This window comes from Oncorhynchus keta, chromosome 8 (assembly GCF_023373465.1).
Source record: "Oncorhynchus keta strain PuntledgeMale-10-30-2019 chromosome 8, Oket_V2, whole genome shotgun sequence".
In the NCBI taxonomy this organism is placed as follows: domain Eukaryota; kingdom Metazoa; phylum Chordata; class Actinopteri; order Salmoniformes; family Salmonidae; genus Oncorhynchus; species Oncorhynchus keta.
Genome location: NC_068428.1, coordinates 16,921,646 through 16,941,337, shown reverse-complemented (window position 1 = coordinate 16,941,337; position 19,692 = coordinate 16,921,646). Strand labels below are relative to the sequence as shown.

The 19,692-nt window shown below is 41.5% G+C and overlaps 3 protein-coding genes across 4 annotated transcripts; 2 read left to right on the top strand and 1 right to left on the bottom strand.

Moving 5' to 3' along the window:
- Positions 1-3,109: 3,109 nt before the first annotated feature.
- LOC118386896 (exocyst complex component 8-like) lies at positions 3,110-5,829 on the bottom strand. The gene has a single exon (XM_035774870.2). It carries the CDS (start codon positions 5,672-5,674, stop codon positions 3,605-3,607), a length of 2,070 nt encoding a protein of 689 aa, XP_035630763.1. The 5' UTR covers positions 5,675-5,829; the 3' UTR covers positions 3,110-3,604.
- Positions 5,830-6,103: 274 nt separating this feature from the next.
- On the top strand, positions 6,104-9,839 carry LOC118386895 (DNA-dependent metalloprotease SPRTN-like). Of its 2 annotated transcripts, XM_035774869.2 has the most exons (6): positions 6,104-6,365; positions 6,487-6,803; positions 6,990-7,089; positions 7,222-7,350; positions 7,431-7,749; positions 7,874-9,839. In XM_035774869.2, the coding sequence occupies exons 2-6, from the start codon at positions 6,493-6,495 to the stop codon at positions 8,860-8,862; spliced, it is 1,848 nt and encodes a 615-aa protein (XP_035630762.1). In that variant the 5' UTR covers positions 6,104-6,365; positions 6,487-6,492; the 3' UTR covers positions 8,863-9,839. The 2 variants fall into 2 exon arrangements, with proteins under 2 accessions (XP_035630762.1, XP_035630761.1); XM_035774868.2 differs by having other exon boundaries at positions 6,104-6,803.
- Positions 9,840-12,554: 2,715 nt separating this feature from the next.
- LOC118386894 (protein FAM89A-like) lies at positions 12,555-16,703 on the top strand. The gene is made up of 2 exons (XM_035774867.1): positions 12,555-13,136; positions 14,385-16,703. The coding sequence occupies exons 1-2, from the start codon at positions 12,885-12,887 to the stop codon at positions 14,643-14,645; spliced, it is 513 nt and encodes a 170-aa protein (XP_035630760.1). The 5' UTR covers positions 12,555-12,884; the 3' UTR covers positions 14,646-16,703.
- Positions 16,704-19,692: the final 2,989 nt, after the last annotated feature.

The following is a 19,692-nucleotide window of genomic DNA, read 5'->3' as shown; positions in this document are numbered from 1 at the left end:
CTGTTTTTTATGGTTAGGGTCCCTTAGTTCCAGTGAAGGGAAATCTTAATGCTACAGCATACAATTACATTCTAGACTATTCTGTGCAAGTGTTTGGTGAAGGACCCATGACAATGCCCCCATGCTCAAAGCAAAGTCCATACAGAAATGGTTTGTCGAGATTGGTGTGGAAGAACTTGACTGGCCTGCACAGAGTCCTGAACTCAACCCCATCGAACACCTTTGGGATGAATTGAACTGCAACCCAGGCCTAATCGTCCAACATCAGTAGCCGAACTCACTAGTACTCTTGGGTCTGAGTGGAAGCAAGTCCCGGCAACAATGTTCCAACATCTAGTGGAAAGCCTTCCTAGAAGAGTGGAGGCTGTTATGGCAGCAAGGGGTGACCAACTCCATATTAATGCCCATGATATGGAAATTAGATATTCAACAAGTAGGTGTCCACAAACTTTGTGTACTGTATATCTATCTATGATTCACATGCTTTGCATACGCACCCGTTGTTCTTGCCAAATTGGTTGGCATTACTGTGTTACTGTCATTGAAATGTGCAACTGTCAGGCATAATTAACCAGTCAGGACAATATAATGTGTCCCCTGGCCCTAACATGTGCATTGGAGCAGTTACATCCATTGTGGCAGTTCATAAATCAATTGGTCTCAGATTACCTGAGATCTAATCAAAGGGGTGTCATATTAGGATTCTAATTGCTTCATGCAATGGGAAAAACATCACAACATGAACAATTCATAATTAATGCTTTGTATGACACAATCCCAAATTAGACCATCAAAAAAAGACTAGGCTATCTTTAATTTAATGATTTCAAGAGTAATATTTGATTCCAATTATGCAGGAAATATGGTAGCTTTCACAACTCCCAAAAAAAAAAATGTCAATCATATCCATAGCAGTTATTTCAAATGGAAAATAATTGTCTCTCGAAAAGCTTCATCACACAGAATATGATTTATCACCTAGCCTACTATGTGAGTTTGTTACAATAAGTTTCACTGGTTAATTTGGTTTGCTCTAAATTAACCACTCAGCAAGTGCCAGAGACATCCTTGAAAAATCTTCACTCTTCGTGTCCTTTCCCCAAAACACATGTAAATATTGGACGATAAATTGTGCCTTCTTGTATTATACCTACAGTTGAAGTCATAAGTTTACATACACTTAGATTAGAGTCATTAAAACTCATTTTTCAACCACTCCACAAATTCTTGTTAACAAACTATAGTTTTGGCAAGTCAGTTAGGACATCTACTTTGTGCATGACAAGTACTTTTTCCAACAATTGTTTTCATACAGATTATTTCACTTATAATACACTCTATTACAGTTCCAGAAAATTATGTCATGGCTTTAGAAGCTTCTGATAAGCTAATTGACATAATTTGAGTCAATTGGAGGTGTAACTCAGTACCTCTTTGCTTGACATCATGGGAAAACCAAAATAAATCAGCCAAGACCTCAGAAAGTAAATTGTAGACCTCCACAAGTCTGTTTCATCCTTGGGAACAATCTCCAAACGCCTGAAGGTACCACGTTCATCTGTTCAAACAATAGTACGCAAGTATAAATACCATGGGATCACGCAGCCGTCATGCCGCTCAGGAATTAGACGCGTTCTGTCTCTTAGAGATGAATGTACTTTGGTGCGAAAAGTGCAAATCAATCCCAGAACAGCAAAGGACCTTGTGAAGATGCTGGAGGAAACAGATACAAAAGTATGTATATCCACAGTAGAACGAGTCCTATATCGACATAACCTGAAAGGCCGCTCAGCAAGGAAGCAGCCACTGCTCAAAAACCGCCATAAAAAAAGCCAGACTACGGTTTGCAACTGCACATGGGGACAAAGATCGCACTTTTTGGAGAAATGTCCTCTGGTCTGATAAAACAAAAATAGAACTGTTTAGCCATAATCACCATCGTTATGTTTGGAGGAAAAAGGGGGATGCTTGCAGGCCCGAAGAACACCATTACATCCGTGAAGCACGGGGGTGGCAGCATCATGTTGTGGGGGTGCTTTGCTACAGGAGGGTCTGGTGCATTTCACAAAATAGATGGCATCATGAAGATAGAAAATTATGTGGATATATTGAAGCAACATCTCAAGACATCAGTCAGGAAGTTAAAGCTTGGTCGCAAATGGGTCTTCCAAATGGACAATGACCCCAAGCAGACTTCCAAAGTTGTGACAAAATGGCTTAAGGACAACAAAGTCAAGGTATTGGAGTGGCCATCACAAAGCCCTGACCTCAATCCTATAGAAACTTTGTGGGCAGAACTGAAAAAGTGTGTGCACGCAAGGAGGCTTACAAATCTGACTCAGTTACACCAGCTGTCAGGAGGAATGGGCCAAAATTCACTCAACTTATTTTGGGAAGCTTGTGGAAGGCTACCAGAAACGTTTGACCCAAGTTAAACAATTTAAAGGCATGTAAACTTCTGACCCACTGGGAATGAAATAAATAAAAGCTGAAATAAATAATTCTCTCAACTATTATTCTGACATTTCACATTCTCAAAATAAAGTGGTGGTCCTAACTGACATAAGACAGAGAATTTTTACTAGGATTAAATGTCAGGATTTGTGAAAAACTGAGTTTAAATGTATTTGGCTAAGGTGTATGTAAACTTCTGACTTCAACTGTATATGTTCGTATTCTTATATTTGATTATTTCTTATTGTTGTTGCATTGTCGAGTAGGAACCTGCAAGTAAGCATTTCGTTGGACGATGAATACCATGCGTATCCCATACATACAACTGATAAAACTTGAAACCTTTCTCAGAACTGCAGTTAGAAGATGGGTGGGGTGAGGTTATCCCCAAAAGCAAGCTTCACTCCCATAGCCTAATCCCAGCATGTAGTTCAAGGCAGGGCACAAATTTCAACCAATTGAAATATTTTAAATATCCAATCCATTACCTGTTTGAAAATCATAAGATTTTGCAAAGCCTAGGTCCAAAGCTATATTATAAAGTCTAAATCCTTTTTCACCATTTGGCTCAATAATCCTTACAATTTCAATTGTTTTGCAGAAATCAAACAGTATATATATAAACAAATGTTTTTTTTCAATAAACTGGACAAAATTGTTATAATGCATTCCCTTTTTATTTTGTGAGAGAATTTGTGTGATACCAGTGTCAGAGGCGTATTTATACAAATCAATAACATTGTCAATGCATTTTTATTTTACTAGGCAAGTCAGTTAAGAACTAATTTTTATTTTCAATGACGGCCTAGGAACAGTGGGTTAACTGCCTGTTCAGGGGCAGAACGACAGATTTGTACCTTGTCAGCTCGGGGATTCAAACTTGCAACCTTCCGGTTACTAGTCCAACGCTCTAACCACTAGGCTACCCTGCCGCATTAGGATTAAACAATCAGTCATCCTATTGCAGTTAGCCTACTATTCATAATGCTATATCATCAAGCATAGATCTCTTCAACATCATATTAAACAGAAAGAATCATCACTGAATAGCCTATACGACAGAAATAATAGATTTCATAAATTCTGGCAAAAGATTTGAAGTTCAACAGTGTCATCAAAGTGCTATACACACCAGGTAATAATCCACCCACTAGACCTGAGACATAGTACTATCAGGATTGACACGAATGGTCCGTGCACTCTTTCTCAAGTCTTGTAACTGCTTAGCAGGTTTCCCCACTCCTTCCTCAAACCTCTTCTCCACCACAGGAAGTACAGTATCGTGTAGGAAAGACGCATTTTGTAGAATGAAAGCTTTCTTCTCTGCCTCCTGTTCACACCGCAGGCTGTAATCGACGTGCTGTACAGCCACAAGAATGATCTCCCTCAGGCTCTCCAGCAGCACCATGTGCAGCTCTGGGAAGTAGAGCTTCAGCCCCTCCTCTAGGAAAGCCATCATCTGTTTGGTGAAGGCCACGAGGGTGTAGCTGAGGTTGACCCAGCAGTCGTCTCCTGTATACTGATTGAAGCTGCTCATGCCGCAGCTGCACATTTCCTCCTTCAGCTTTGTGAGAGCCTCTGGAGTCATCAGGTTCATCTTCCTCCACATCTCCTCAGAGTTGCGGTGCTTGGTGGCCTCAATGATGATCTCCTTGTAGCTCTGCAGGGCTGCCTTGATGTCTTTAACCAAGAGGGACTGCAGTGTGAAGGTGAGGTCCAGGCCAATCTCACTGAGCTGCTTGCAGTGCTCCTTGGCCACCTTGACACACTCAGCTGCAGTGGAGAGGCTCTCTTTGCTGTCAAACACCTGCCCACTGAATGCATTCACAAACATCTTCATGGATGACCGGGACCAGACCACAAATGCAGAGTAGCAGCCTGTGTTACCAGCAAAGTCCATCTCAAATTCTTTGGCTGTCTCCAGCAAGCTAGTGAAGAAGATGTTGCAAAGCTTGTGTATGTAGAGCAGAGTAGCCCCCTCAATGCGCAGCTGGCGGATGGCGGTCTGCACAGCAGCGGCTCGGTTCTTAAGGAAGAGCTCACAGGCTTTGGTGGGCTGCCCCAGCCGGATTAACTGAGACACGGCCCGACGGGTCGCTTTGGGCCCTCCGCGGAGGGAACGGTCAGGAGAAAGCTCAAACACCAGCACCTCTGTCAGCTGTCGGACACGCTCATCCACCTTCACCCTGAGGTTTTTCACCCTCAGATTGACAGGCTGGTCCTTCAGGTAGTCATTCAGCTTGTCCAGGAGGTCCACGCCACCTTCAAAGTCCCGCTGGGCAATGCACACGTCCAGGTCCTCGGGAAGCTCCTGGATCCACTCCAAGCTCAGATCCACTGCCTCCTCTGAGTCAAAAGGGTTGGTCTCTTCGTCATCAAAAGGGTTGGTCGAAACCAAGGCTTCTGGTCTCACTGGTGAGTTGGGAACCTCTACCTCTTCCTTCTTGTGTTTTTCTTTTGTCACTTTGTTTTTCTTGGTCTCATCAAGGATCTCCAGCCACTCCTTTTTAATCTTGCTGTTTTCTGCCTGAAATATGCGGCTTTCTGGGAACATCAGGATTTTGAACATGTCCTTCATTGGGGGGTGGTCCTTCACGTTGACAATGGCAAAGCTCTCCAGATCATACAGTGCATTGTATTTGTACTTCACTGTACCACGGCGATTTGCTAACCAGGTGGCAATAAGAAGGCAGTCATTCATCAGGAAGGCATGCACTTTTTGAAGTTGTGCCATGTTGTCCACATCATATTCAACCAGGTCGCCATTGTACACTAAATACCTGCCTGGGGTGTCCATAATGTTTTTGCACCCCTCCACTTTCTCAAGCAGTGTAGTCAGTGTTCTCTGTTTCACTTCCTCTGTGTCTTTAGGGAATGCTGCCAGCATCTCCTTCGCAGTTTCATCCTTATCTGTTGAGAGCAAAGACTGGGTAATGCTCTCCATTATACTTTTCTGCTCTGTCAAAATATGACTCAGTTGGTACATCTCACTCTCCAAGTATGAAATCTCTTTGGCAGTTTCGATGAACTGTCTGTAATTCTTGTAGACATTTTTCTTCAGGTTTTGAGCCGTTTCATCTGCCAGGGTCTGTATTTTTTGACGATGTTCCTGCAAATCTCTGTCGCCATCAGATTGTTGTGAGAGATTCTTGACATAATTCTGCGGGTCGAAATTAGCTGATTCTAATTGCTTGCGCAGTCTGTTCGCCTGCTCTGCCATCTCACAGGTTACTGTGTGTCTTCTTCTGATTTAAAAAAGGTGTCTTCTTCTGATTAATATACATGAATGTGTGATGTTTTTTTAGCTGCTGCGATAACAGGAAATATGTTAACACCCAAAACACAGACAGAACAACATCTTTGCCCAAAACGTCACGAGACGGAAATTAGGTGGCCAATAGAACGTCTATGGGTTAAAAAATGAATGTAAAATAAAAGAAACAAAAATAAATTGTGCGCATAGTTATTTAAGTTATAGTAATATTGAGAGATCAAAATTACAGTCAACATTTGTATTTTATAAATGTTCTTTCCTTTCAGCGTATATATATATAAAATCCCGAGTAACTATTTAGTTGGACAACATTTATTCGCGAGTGCCACTGTGGCGGAATAACGTATCCCAGAGTTCCCAACAGTACCATAGAATGAATGATATCACCGTAAAATTAGGAAAGCACGTAAACAGGAAGTATTTTGAAAAAGAGCGAAAACATTTTCTTCTGTAGTATTGCCCGTTAACTGTCTAAATTATTACAGAAATGAATCTACATTTAACTTAAGCTGAATATTGATATAATCTTACGTAGATATAGCTATACGACAATCAAATTGATTAGACCGCGATGACAGTCATCTGATGGTTGCTGAAGTTAGAGCTATCCAGCGCCAAATCATATGATTGGGTTTTGGTGCGTTCATTAGCCTACTGGCTAACGTTAGCTATTTAGCTAGTCAACGTTACATCACAAGCTATCTAATTTAGCTATTTTATATCCATCTAACTTTAATTATATGTTCATCCATCAATAGTTGAACATGGACCACGATTTCCTGCTTGCCATTCAGCTGCAAGAGCAATTTAATTCCGAGGCATCCACAAATTCAACAAATGATGACAACAGCTATGGCCAAACCACCAAAAAACGGAAAGTTGAGTCTTGCAGTGATGTCATCCCCTATTCACGTCCATCTATTGCTCCAGAGAAACCAATGTCAATCGTGGATGAGTCGTGGGAGACGCTTGACCCAAGCCCAGATGTGAGGGCAATGTTCCTTGAGTTCAATGACACATTCTTCTGGGGAAAGCTCAGTGGTTGTGAAGTCAAATGGAGCCCCCGAATGACACTGTAAGTCATTATTGTATCCATCATCAGATATGATTCACGTGTTTCTTATTGGAGCTCTTACATTAGAACATGTTACCTATTCACTACCCATGTATAACTCGAACTGTGATTGTTTTCTTGTGGTTAGAGTATTCCCTTATGTTATATTGTTCAATGCCTGTCTCCTCATAAAATCTTAAATTGTAGGTGTGCAGGTGTGTGTTCTTATGAAGGACGAGGTGGACTGTGTTCTATTCGACTCAGTGAACCTTTACTAAAACTCAGACCCCGTCGGGATCTTGTACAGGTACTTTGACTAACCAACCTGAACCTTCTCAGATTGATTTACAATTCTATACGATTTAACACATGCAAAGTGGCTGTGGTGGAATTTCTTCAGTATAGCATAACATGAAAAATACTCTGTTAATTTTTCCAGACACTTCTGCATGAGATGATCCATGCACTGCTCTTCGTGACTCTAAACAACAGGGATCGTGATGGGCATGGACCTGAGTTCTGCAAGCACATGGACAGAATCAATCAAGCTACTGGCACTAAAATCACAGTAGGTTCTTCTCTGTGTTCAGTCAAAGTGTACTTTGTGTTGATATGCATCTGACTTCTGAATCAACGGTGTTCCACCAGGTCTATCACACGTTCCACGATGAAGTGGATCTCTACCGTCAGCACTGGTGGCGCTGTGATGGGCCCTGTCGAACTCGCAAGCCTTACTTTGGATACGTGAAGAGGGCAATGAACCGTGCCCCCTCAGCCCAAGACACATGGTGGGGGGACCACCTGCACTCCTGTGGGGGCACTTATACCAAGGTCAAGGAGCCGGAGGGTTATGGAAAGAAAGGCAAGAAGACAGACACCAGCCAAGGCAAGACAGACACCAGCAAAGACAAGAAGCCTACAGACAAGCCCACAAGCAACAGCAAGCCTTCCAGTACAGCTATTGCAGGTAATACAAGTCTCTTTCTCATTTGATGAATGCTGAGAGCAGTAATATCATTTATAATTCAAAATATGGCTTAGTGAATGTGTTTTGGTGAATCTACATTTTATTTCCAATGTTTTTGTCTCAGGCTCTGGTTTACAGGACATAAGGAATATCATCCCATTCAGTGGCAAAGGCTTTCTGCTTGGAGGGAGTTCGCAGCCATCATCATTTCAACTCAAGAAACCTATTGTCAACAGACCCACAACACCCTTCACTACTTCTGTGTCCCCCAGGCTTGTGCTGTCACCTCCAGCTCAGGCGACGGCAAAAGGAATTGACTCTTCTGGACGGCCAGGTCTGAGCTGCCCACAGAAGAAGGGGAGCACAAGCACCACAACCTCCATAGCAGGGGGAGCACACGGTCCATTCAGAGGACCTAAACCTCCTGTTAAAAAATCTATCAGCAACACCAAGGCATTTGTCAACATCGGTGGCTCACCTGTTAGGATTTACAAATCCAACACCACTGTGTCCAAGCCAGATAGTAACTCCTCAGACACTTTCAAGACCAAAACAGAGCAAAGGTCTGTCCAAGACCTCTTTAACGCCAGTGGCTGGAAGTCTGGAAGTGCAGCTAGTTCTAGTACCTCCACTGTCTCAAAACCTCCAGATGAGACTAAAAGTGCATTTTCATCTGTGGGTGGTTTGAACTTCGGACAACCAGCCAAAGCTGTCAGTTCCTCAGACACCAGACAACTGGACAGCCATCATTCTGTTGTTCCGGCCACATCAAAACCTGCCGTGTCCACCGAGCCTCACCCCTCCAAATATTTCAAAGGCCCTAAAAAGCCGAATGGAGTCAACATTCCAGTTTCTAGGAAGAGGCCTTGGGAAGACCGCACCTCTGCTCACATCTTTGACTTCTTTCAGCAGACAATTGGTGAGTCATCACCATCAACGTCAAGGAGTACAAGGCAGGACTATGACATGCCGACTACCCCAACAGCCCATCCTGCAGTTCAGAACAACTCTGCCAGCTCTGCAAGCCTTACTGTGAACGTCAGCTGCCCTGTATGCCAAGCCATGGTGCAAGAGTCAAAAATCAATCAACATTTAGATTCCTGTCTCTTATGAGAGAACTGAAATATGAGGAGAATGCCCTGCAGCTGTTTTATATTGCACAACCTCTAACAGGTCTAAGCGTAGGTTAAGTTGTATAGAGTTTGTTTCCCTGAAAGACGGTTTTGCTAATAAGTCTAAATTTCATTTGTATCTAATGTAGTACTGCTGTAATTAGAGATACAGTTTTGAGGTTTTCCAGTTTGCATCTCCTACATCATGTAAAACCCTCTGGAAAAAGCCTGTTGGTTTAAGTCTTAAAGAACAACATCTGGACTGCACCGGGTTGTTACGTTTATGGTAGTTTGCAGAGAGACTTGTGCCTTAGTAGATCCATGTAAATATTTCAAAAAACAATGATCAATTGTGACATGCTGCCTCGGATAACCATGTTTAAGAAAATGTTCCAAATGTTTTAGCATTGGTCTTCGCTCATGTATAATTGATTTCATTGGTGCCACTTTGACTTGATGGGTCAAGGCAATGTTGCCATTACATAGGCAATTTGCTGCGGTCTTGAATTTGGAAAGTGTCTTCCTCGTATGCTGATCGGGCAGTATTGAATTTCACACATGCTTGCTATTCACTTCTATAGGCCTTAGAATTTGTCACATTCGACAGGGTCAAGTGTTTTACAAGGGCATGTGCTGACTCATGTCATCAATAATAGTTTAATGCCTTGTTCAATGGAAAGCACTAATGTGAATTTCTCTTAAGCCTCTGTAAATTACCCGTAGGAGAAGTGTGTAGCCAACCAGTAACAAGGCTGTTATTGAATATATTTAGTGTTTTAGTTGTCTTGTTTTTTTATTGTCATTAGTAATGCCATCATTGAATAGTATTAATGTATTTGCAGATTATTTTCTGCATGTGTGCTGCTGGTATAAATGTTAAGTTGAATGTTGGATTTGTTTTGTTTCTGATGAAGTAAGACCATCATGTTTTAATAGGAATGTTTATAAAGGGAAAATAAAATGTTCTTTCATACCTTTTATGTGTCTTTTGACTGAATGTGACTTCATAGTCCTCCTTCCTCAATGGCAGACTAATACCAATCAATAAGATGGTCTCAAATACCATTTCATCATATACAGTGGGGCAAAAACGTATTTTGTCAGCCACCAATTGTGCAAGTTCTCCCACTTAAAAAGATGAGAGAGGCCTGTAATTTTCATCATAGGTACACTTCAACTATGACAGACAAAATGAGGAAAAAAATCCAGAAAATCACATTGTAGGATTTTTAATGAATTTATTTGCAAATTATGGTGGAAAATAAGTATTTGGTCACCTACAAGCAAGCAAGATTTCTGGCTCTCACAGACCTGTAACTTCTTTAAGAGGCTCCTCTGTCCTCCCCTCGTTACCTGTATTAATGGCACCTGTTTGAAGTTGTTATCAGTATAAAAGACACCTGTCCACAACCTCAAACAGTCACACGCCAAAGTCCACTATGACCAAGACCAAAGAGCTGTCATAGGACACCAGAAACAAAATTGTAGACCTGCACCAGGCTGGGAAGACTGAATCTGCAATAGGTAAGCAGCTTGGTTTATAGAAGTCAACTGTGGGAGCAATTATTATGAAATGGAAGACATACAAGACCACTGATATTCTCCCTCGATCTGGGGCTCCACGCAAGATCTCACCCAGTGGGGTCAAAATGATCACAAGAACGGTGAGCAAAAATCCCAGAACCACACGGGGGGACCTAGTGAATGACCTGCAGAGAGCTGGGACCAAAGTAACAAAGCCTACCATCAGCAAGGGCATTGAAGATGAAACGTGGCTGGGTCTTTCAGCATGACAATGATCCCAAACACACCGCCCGGGCAACGAAGGAGTGGCTTCTTAAGAAGCATTTCATGGTCCTGGAGTGGCCTAGCCAGTCTCCAGATCTCAACCCATAGAAAATCTTTGGAGGGAGTTGAAAGTCTGTGTTGCCCAGCAACAGCCCCAAAACATCACTGCTGTAGAGGAGATCTGCATGGAGGAATGGGCCAAAATACCAGCAACAGTGTTTGAAAACCTTGTGAAGACTTACAGAAAACTTTTGACCTCTGTCATTGCCAACAAAGGGTACATGTATTGAGAAACTTTTGTTATTGACCAAATACTTATTTTCCACCATAATTTGCAAATAAATTCATAAAAAATCCTATAATGTGATTTTTCTGGATTTTTTTCCCCCTCATTTTGTCTGTCATAGTTGAAGTGTACTATGATAAATTACAGGCCTCATCTTTTTAAGTGGGAGAACTTGCACAATTGGTGGCTGACTAAATACTTTTTTGTCCCACTGTAACTATACTAATTCAATTAACTGAAAAATGACATAATTCTCAGATACATACTTCAATACCCTTACATGCTTAGAAACATTTGAATAGATTTCCGGCCCTCCCAAGGGCATAGAGCATTGTTGGGAATTTTCTTTTGATTCACATTCAAAGAGTACAGGAAGATTTTATGGGGACCTAACTAGACCGGGCCAAGAGAGCAATGACAGTTTCCGAAAAGAAACTGCTTGTGCAATATACCAATAGTACTATTTTTGTCTGTGGTCTTACATGTACAAAGGAAGGTTTTCCCTGAATGGTTTCTGGTTCATTCTGGAATAAAATCATGTTATTTAGGGAAGAATGATGCAGGGGCAGTGGGGTGAGATATGTCATGGCAGAGGGGCAGAGAGGGAGGGCAGTAGAGTTCAAGGCACAACAATGAGGTAGGCAACTGTATGTCACAACTTCTGCTCATCCTGACCTGCTAGATTCTGAGGACATCTCAGATGATTAGCACAGTGAAAAATAGCATACAATACAAGTTAGTGAGAAGACACACAAATGATAAGCTTGGAAGATAAGTTGTACCTGTTTCCTCTAGCCTGTATGTAAAGCACATGTCCACAGGGGTAAATTCATAATCCGTTCATCTTGAGTGCACTGCAGTCAAAAGTCACCAACACTTAGGAAGGCCTAATGGGGTGTCCTTGTCTTAACTGTGCAGTGTATCATCAAAAACACATTGTGAGTACATTTCAACTCGTATTAACACACTGCCAATTCATAGAGTATAAAATGTTTTTTTTTAAGGGAATACATTGATTTATTTAGTTTTTCACATTTACAATTATACATAATTTGTTGAGACCTTGCTTCTTCAATGACATCTGCCCTTGTATAGGCCACATGTGCCTCTGTTGGGTGGGCTTTGTCTCTTTGTTGAGGGGCTGTTAATGAAACAGGACCATGGTTGGAAATCCCACCATCTGTCCTTCATATGGAAAACCTTTGTTCTGCAGACACATGTCATGAAGACCTCAGCCTAAGTAATGCCTTTTGAACTATTCTCAGCCGTATTCATGTAGCATATGTCATGTTTGTTTCTTTGCGAAGTGTGCCATTATACTAAACAACATATCAATGCACTTGTATCCCACAATTGGAAAATTGCAAGAAAATAAGCTTGATAACTTTCATTTGATAAAATATTAAATTATGGTTATTTGGTGGTTCCTCATCATTATTGGTTGCGTTTACACATTTTTCACAAATTGGCCTTTTGCCCAATCACATCACATCACAGCAGCTGTTTTTCAGAGCTGATCTGATTGGTCAAAATACCAATTAGTGAAAACAAATATCAGAATTGGACTATCAGTGTGAATCCAGCCAATTGTCTTAGAAGTACATCAAATCCTCACACTGTAGAGCTGTGACTCACTTTAGCAATAAACAGCATGAATTAGATAGGAGCGTCTCACCCCCCCAAAAAAAACTACTGTCGAAGGTTGTAAATATTCAACCACACTTTCCTGTCCGTCACCGTGGGTGACGCCCAATCCAACTCGAACTGTGTTAAAGGGACAGGAAGTGCGAGCCAGAGTCATAAAGGAGATTACGGCTGTTGGCGTCAACGAATAATTCTACTGTTGCATGGTGCTCGTCGGAGAGGCGAATTTCTTTACCGAATGTGGTCTTTATAACCACTGAAACTTCTTCCCACTAAAGTATTGAATTTAAGGTAAAGGTATAACGATGAACGGTAAATCGGCGAACGGCACAGCGGGCGGAACACTGGCCTTCATTGAGGGGCTACCACCACTACCGAAGAGCCTAAGCGGCTTGCTGAATTCAAGCGGCGGGTCTTGGAGAGAGATGGAAAGGATGTATGCAAAGAAAACCATGATCCAAGACGACCTTAGTCGTGGGCGAAATAATTCCGACAATCTGCTTGCAAATAAACCGGCCAACCTTGATGCGGCTTTAGCGCTCCTCCGAAAAGAAATGGTAAGTGGAGGGGATGTGATTTGTGATGGGTTGTTTGCCTTCTCATTTTACAAGGCAGAATGTCAGAACAGCTGTTCTCATGATTTCACCAATCATGAAATTACTCAATGACTTCATTAATTCGTGGTCTAATTAGTACCGTAGATCTTATAGTCAGCTGAAACATTTTAACAGAAATTTGACACTGGTAGTTGCCAATTTCTGTGATAAGATTTGCAACACTAGCCAATACTAAACCGTGGCAAGACCACGATCAAACACGATACGTTGTTGCTTGTAGGATTTGATGCCAGTTTGGATTTCTTTGATAGCCTACAGTCTATACTAAATTTGTGACTTTGATTTGTGAACAGATGTTTCTTTATGAGTAGCTATTTGAAGGCTTACAAATCGAACGTTCAGCCTCACTGTAGGCCTGCCTATCTTATGATGAATATTGTATCCCATAAAATATTGATTGAATGGATAGAAACAAATATTTCTAGCTGAAGGCAGGAAGTAGCCCTTGATCATGACTGTTCCATTACACTACACAACTGACTGGATGAAGCAATCTTCTGTAGGGTGGGAGCCGCGACGCTCTGTCTCAACATTAACAAGCATCACTTGCAGTACGGTTTTAGAAGCATAAGGACTTTCTCATCTATAATATGAAGGAGCTATTGTCGGCGAAACATAATGCAACATGTTTTGTATTGAGATACAACTTTATAGGGGTAGGGTTCCCACACGGCCATATTTTATGCTACAGCACTTGTTTACGAAAACAGATGCAATAGAGTTAACTACCTGTTCTAATTAGCTATCCGCGTCTAATTGGCTGTCTGCAGAAGACAGCCATACACATGTTATGACTGAAATACTGTCTGCTGCAACTGTTAAAATCGGTTAAGTGAGCAGTAAGTGTGTGTGTTTTGCACTTGGGAAATTATTTAGATGTATTATAGAAGTAGAGGGATTTATGTTTCAAGAACCAATCTACATTTGGCAACTGATTCACCTTTTCGATGGAGTTGTTGGCTTCCTGAGCCAATTCACCCTTTAAACAGAACATTAGATGCATAGACTGCACCTTTACTCTTTAGTTGTTGGGTAGAGAAGAAGCAATGTTAGGCTCTTTTTAGTCCAATATAGGGCTAGGCATTAAGCACCATCTGCTCTTTTGTCTAATCTCTAAAGTTTTAGGTATAGTATAAAACACCCTTTTGAGCGCCTAAAATAATTCTGGTTGAATTTTGTATTTTCCAGGTGGGGTTGCGTCAGCAGGATATGTCTTTGCTGTGTCAGCTCTGGTCCCTTCACGAGTCAATCCAGGAGTACAAGGGCAGCTGCCATGACCTCAGCGCCGGGCACGGGATAGAGAATGGCTACTTTGATGAAGATGATGAATACTACCAGGAGACGAGCACAACACCAACTGACCAACCGGAGGGAAGTGAGGCGACATCTCCCAAAAATGGGACTAGCAAGGACTCCTGGTTGGGAGACTCTTTCCACATCACCATCTGAGAGACTCAAGAGTTGAGCTTGCTTGACTCCACACATTTGAGGCAATATGCTTTTTTTAAAGAGCTGTGCCATGCATTGTTTTGCTGGCTTATAGTACTTTTTCAGCAGACCTTTTCATAAAAATATATAAACAAAGGTTCATTATTTATTATAAATTATGTTTTTTTTCCTCCTATAACTATGGATGTTTTTTTTCTCCTATAACTATGGACATTTTTAGTAGAGTAATGATTTGTTGTGAGTACTTCCAAGCTCTGTCAACACAATGTTTACAGGGTTGAAATCTGGAGACTGGGAAGGTCTTAATAAACAAAAGGGATGGGATTCCTGTCCCTGCAATCAGTGAGGAAGGAAATGAACTTTTAGATGGCATGTAGTGGCAATGTTGACTGTTATGGATTTGTGGTCTGGGTGGAGTAGGCTGGAGAAAAGTATAGAAATGTGAAAAAGTATTAAAATGCTGGAAATGCTTACTTCTGGAATGGTTTTATACCAGGGTAAGTACACATGTGCTTCTTTGAAGCCCAATGGTATGCTTAATTTCATATTGTGCTGTGGCACTCCATACCTTTTCAGTTAACAGTTCTTCAATGAAACTAGATTGTTGACTTAAGTACAGTTATCACCATCATAACCATTGTTTTCATTTAACAAATCAATACAGGGTACTCATGAATTCATATATTGACCCCCACTAGAACATGCATGCATGGCAGTGTCCATTACTTACGGTGTTCCACAGCCAACTGACACCAAGTCTGCACTCTCAACATTTAGCTGCATAGACTGCTCATCAAAATAATATAGGCTAGGAAGTCTAGTCGAGAAGTAAAATTTTGCTTTTGTATCCAGACTTTTTGTTGTGTTAACTGGTCCACAATTCATGTGTTTGTGGTACGCAAACCAAAGAGTATAATTGACACACCTGGGTTGATTTGTAATGGGTTTTAGGAATGATACTGTGCAATGTTCTTCTAGATGCTCCTAGTCGGTTTTATTTTTCTTCGATGTTACACAATATAATGAATGTGTTGTAGTACAGGAGGTTGATCTGTTTAGATATGTGTTTTCTTGACTATGATTAATGCCATTTGACAATATACACACCAGCGGCTGACTGGAGGTCAGCTACAGAAAGCTTTCAAAATGGGGAGTTAAAAGAAAATGTCCTGGGTAACTCCTATGCCTCAATGTGCTATGTACTGAATATTCTACCTCCAGCTTCACCGTAAAATATATATTGCTGCCACCAGCCCCACATTGAAAGTCAGTATTACAGGACAGCAGTCTCTTATTTTTCTGCATCACACTAAACAGAAATCGCCACAATTAGTGCCTTTTGTGCCCTTTAGGTCTCCAACCTTGGCTATTGCTGTTATCTGTCCCTTCATCTCACAGCACTTTTCTCAACCTGGTCATGTCCTTCAGATGGTTTGATGGCACACGTGGTGCATAGTATGCTGTAACTACAGCAGAGTTACTTGTTGAATTCCTACCTTAAAAGGAAAAAAGAGGTTTCTTCACTAGTGTCAATAATCCAGAGTAATACAGATGTGAAATGTATACAACTGCATCCCGATGAGATTTGGTTTCTTGTGGCGATATTCAGATGAACAATGTGTGTCTACATTGCTTGCTGTTTGGTGTTTTAGGCTGGGCTTCTGTATAGCCCTTAGTGACATCTACGGATGTAAAAAAAAAAAAAGGGCTTTATAAATACATTTGATTGGTCTTGATTTCATCCAGTCAGAAAGCTGTTCTTTTACCACAGTCATTTCAAGGAGTTGGCCCAATGATTTCAGTCCATATTTTGAGTGAAAAAGTTCAAGATGAATGAATCTGTTATCTATGTAATATGATTTTCATCTATGATGTAAATTTGATTGTTCCCTCTGACAGAACTCAAAGACAATATTTGAAGGGTTTGTTTAGTTTCAATCCATTCCTCATATTTGTTATTTTTAGTGAATGACCATACTACTGTTTTTGGAAAATTGGTTGTATGCTCTTTTATGTAATAGTTATACTTATGGATTTAATAAAATTACTTTACTCAAATTTGTCTGTTATTCCTGCATGAAACTGTCATTCACAGGCAACGGAACATAACTGTCTCTACTTTGTAGCTCTAAAATTAGCTTTGGCTTTACAGGTCAGCATGCACCACTAGATAGGGTATTGATCAAATGCCACCTTTGGCACCAACAGAACATTGCATCATTGCACTTTAGAGTGACTTTGGATAATTTATTATAGCTGCCATAGAGACATTCTTCTTTGACTGTGTTTGGAGAATTGTGCGCTATTTCAACACTATTGCTGTTTGACATAGTTTAAAGAATGATTGTCTTGTTCAAAATAAGCACCAATTAATGTATATGAAGTGTGACATGTAACTAGACATCTACTGTATATGTACTGCTGAAGGTAACATTGTTTCTATCTCATAGTGTAAACTGAGAAGCAAAGCTTCTGGAATGTCCCGCTCAGATAAAGTAGCGAGCTATTGCACAATCTGGCTTTGCAATTGTTTTCTTCTTAGGTCAAGGCTCCGTAGACAAATCATGTGAACAACACTGGTGGACCCTCGGATAGTTTCCCTGTTACTGTATCTTCTCACAGGCAGTGAGCGGCAACCGTTGTTGTCATATACCAAGCAACCCAGTTGGTCAGTTAAAATCAGGGCAGAACTAATCCCCTCTCCACACACTCAGACTTACGCTTGTTCCTCAGAGTACAGTATGGGCTGCATGTATTCAGATGAGAAGTGACCTTTTGGAATGCAGCCTGTACTGAACACACCTCTGTGCTGTGCTGTGCTGAGCTGTGCTGTGCTGGGCTGAGCATTTGTTCAGGAGATTGTGGTGGCTTAACATAATCTTGATTGAAAGCAAATCCAAGGTACAGTATGTGTGACTCTGCCACACAAGCACTGGGCTATGTGCAACCGGGCTGTGCCAACACTCAGACCACAAACACACTACTCACCTCAAAGCTCAATCAATAAATGGGAAAAAACACAATTAAATTCCCGTGGTTTTACTAACGCCATTAAACACTTTGAAGTATAAACCATGTAACTAGTACAGTTTAGGAGTTTTCAGATGAAGTAGTATACATCATTCATTTTTCCCATACAGGATTTTACAAACACTTCAAATAAGGGCTGTGTTTTGTGTAGGATCACAATAATGGAGCACACAACCTATTGCTTATTTCACATTTCTAGCATTGGGCTGCAATAGAGTTAAGAATGGAGTGGCATCAAACACATGGAAGCTATGTGTTTGATATATTTGATACCATTCCACTAATTCCGCTTAAGCCATTACCACGAGCCGTCCTCCTTTTGTTTCTGCCTTTAGTAACCTCTTTTTTATGTTACCATATCATACTAAGTTGAGTGTCCTGGATTTAGATTTACTATGTTATGTCTAGTCTATGAGACCAAGTTGATTAAGCATAGAAATTAGGGTTAAGGGCCTTGCTCAAGGGCACATCGGCAGAGTTTTCACTGAGTCAGCTCAGGCATTCAAACCAGCGACATTTCGGTTACTGGCCCAACACTCTTAATCGCTAGGCTACCTGCCGCCCACTCGGCTACCTGCCGCCCACTCGGCTACCTACCGTCCTTGGTTAACTTGTCTAGAACTCACAGCTTGGCTTTGGCACAGAACAGTCAGCTCTGCTTCAGTGATCCTGTCTGACCTTTACTCTCTGAGCCCTGGACCTGGCTGGAATTATGATAATGAGCTTACACTGAGCACTTGTTGACATAGAGAATTATAAATCACACATTATCTATTCTTCATGACATCTTTTGTCCCTATGAATCAAATGTTATTTCCCTTTAAGGGCACATTTATACACTGGTCTCAAAATTGTAATGCCTCTGATGTGATTCTTGTTATACTAATCTGATTATCCAGACTCATGATCAATCACTTCACCAAAGGGGTATACTGAAAAGCAGGATCAATATGCTAGCTAACCAAGCAACCAGAAATTACAATTGATTTTCTGATTCATTAACAAAGCTAAACTTAGATACACTATATAACCAAAAGTATGTGGACAGCTGCTAAGTATGTGGACAGCTGCTTGTTGAATATCTCATTCCAATTGGCATTAATATGGAGTTGGTCCCCCTTTTGCTGCTATAACAGCCTACACTTCACACTTTCCACTAGCTGTTGAAACATTGCTGCGGGAATTTCTTCCATTCCGCCACAAGAGCGTTAGTGAGGTCGGGCACTGATGTTGGGCAGTTAGGCCTGGCTCGCAGTCGGCGTTCCAATTCATCCCAAAGGTGTTTGATGGGGTTGAGGTCAGGACTCTGTGCAGGCCAGTCAATTTCTTTCACACCGATCTTGACAAACCATTTTTGTATGGACCTAGCTTTGAGCATGGGGGCATTGTCAGGCTGAAACAGGAAAGGGTGTTCTCCAAACTGTTGCCACAAAGTTAGGAGCACAGAATCATCTAGAATGTCATTGTATGCTGTAGCATTAAGATTTCCCTTCACTGGAACTAAGGAGCCTAGCCCGAACCATGAAAAACAGCCCCAGACCATTATTCCTCCTCCACCAAACTTTACAATTGGTACGATGCATTGGGGCAGGTAGAGTTCCCCTGGCATCCACCAAATCCAGATTCGTCCGTCGGACTGCCAGATTGTGAAGCGTGATTCATCACTCCGGAGAACGCTTTTCCACTGCTCCAGAGTCCAATGGCGGCGAGCTTTACACCACTCCAGCCTTTGGCTTTGCTCATGGTGATCTTAGGCTTGTGTGCGTGCGGCTGCTCGGCCATGGAAACCCATTCCATGAAGCTCTCTACGACCAGTTCTTGTGCTGACGTTGCATCCAAAGGCAGTTTGGAACTCAGTAGTGAGTGAGTGTTGCAACCAAGGACAGACCATTTTTACTCGTTACGCACTTCAGCCCTCGGCGGTCCCTTTCTGTGAGCTTGTGTGGCCTACCACTTCAAAGCTGAGCCGTTGTTGCTCCTAGATGTTTTCACTTCACAATAACAGCACTTACAATTG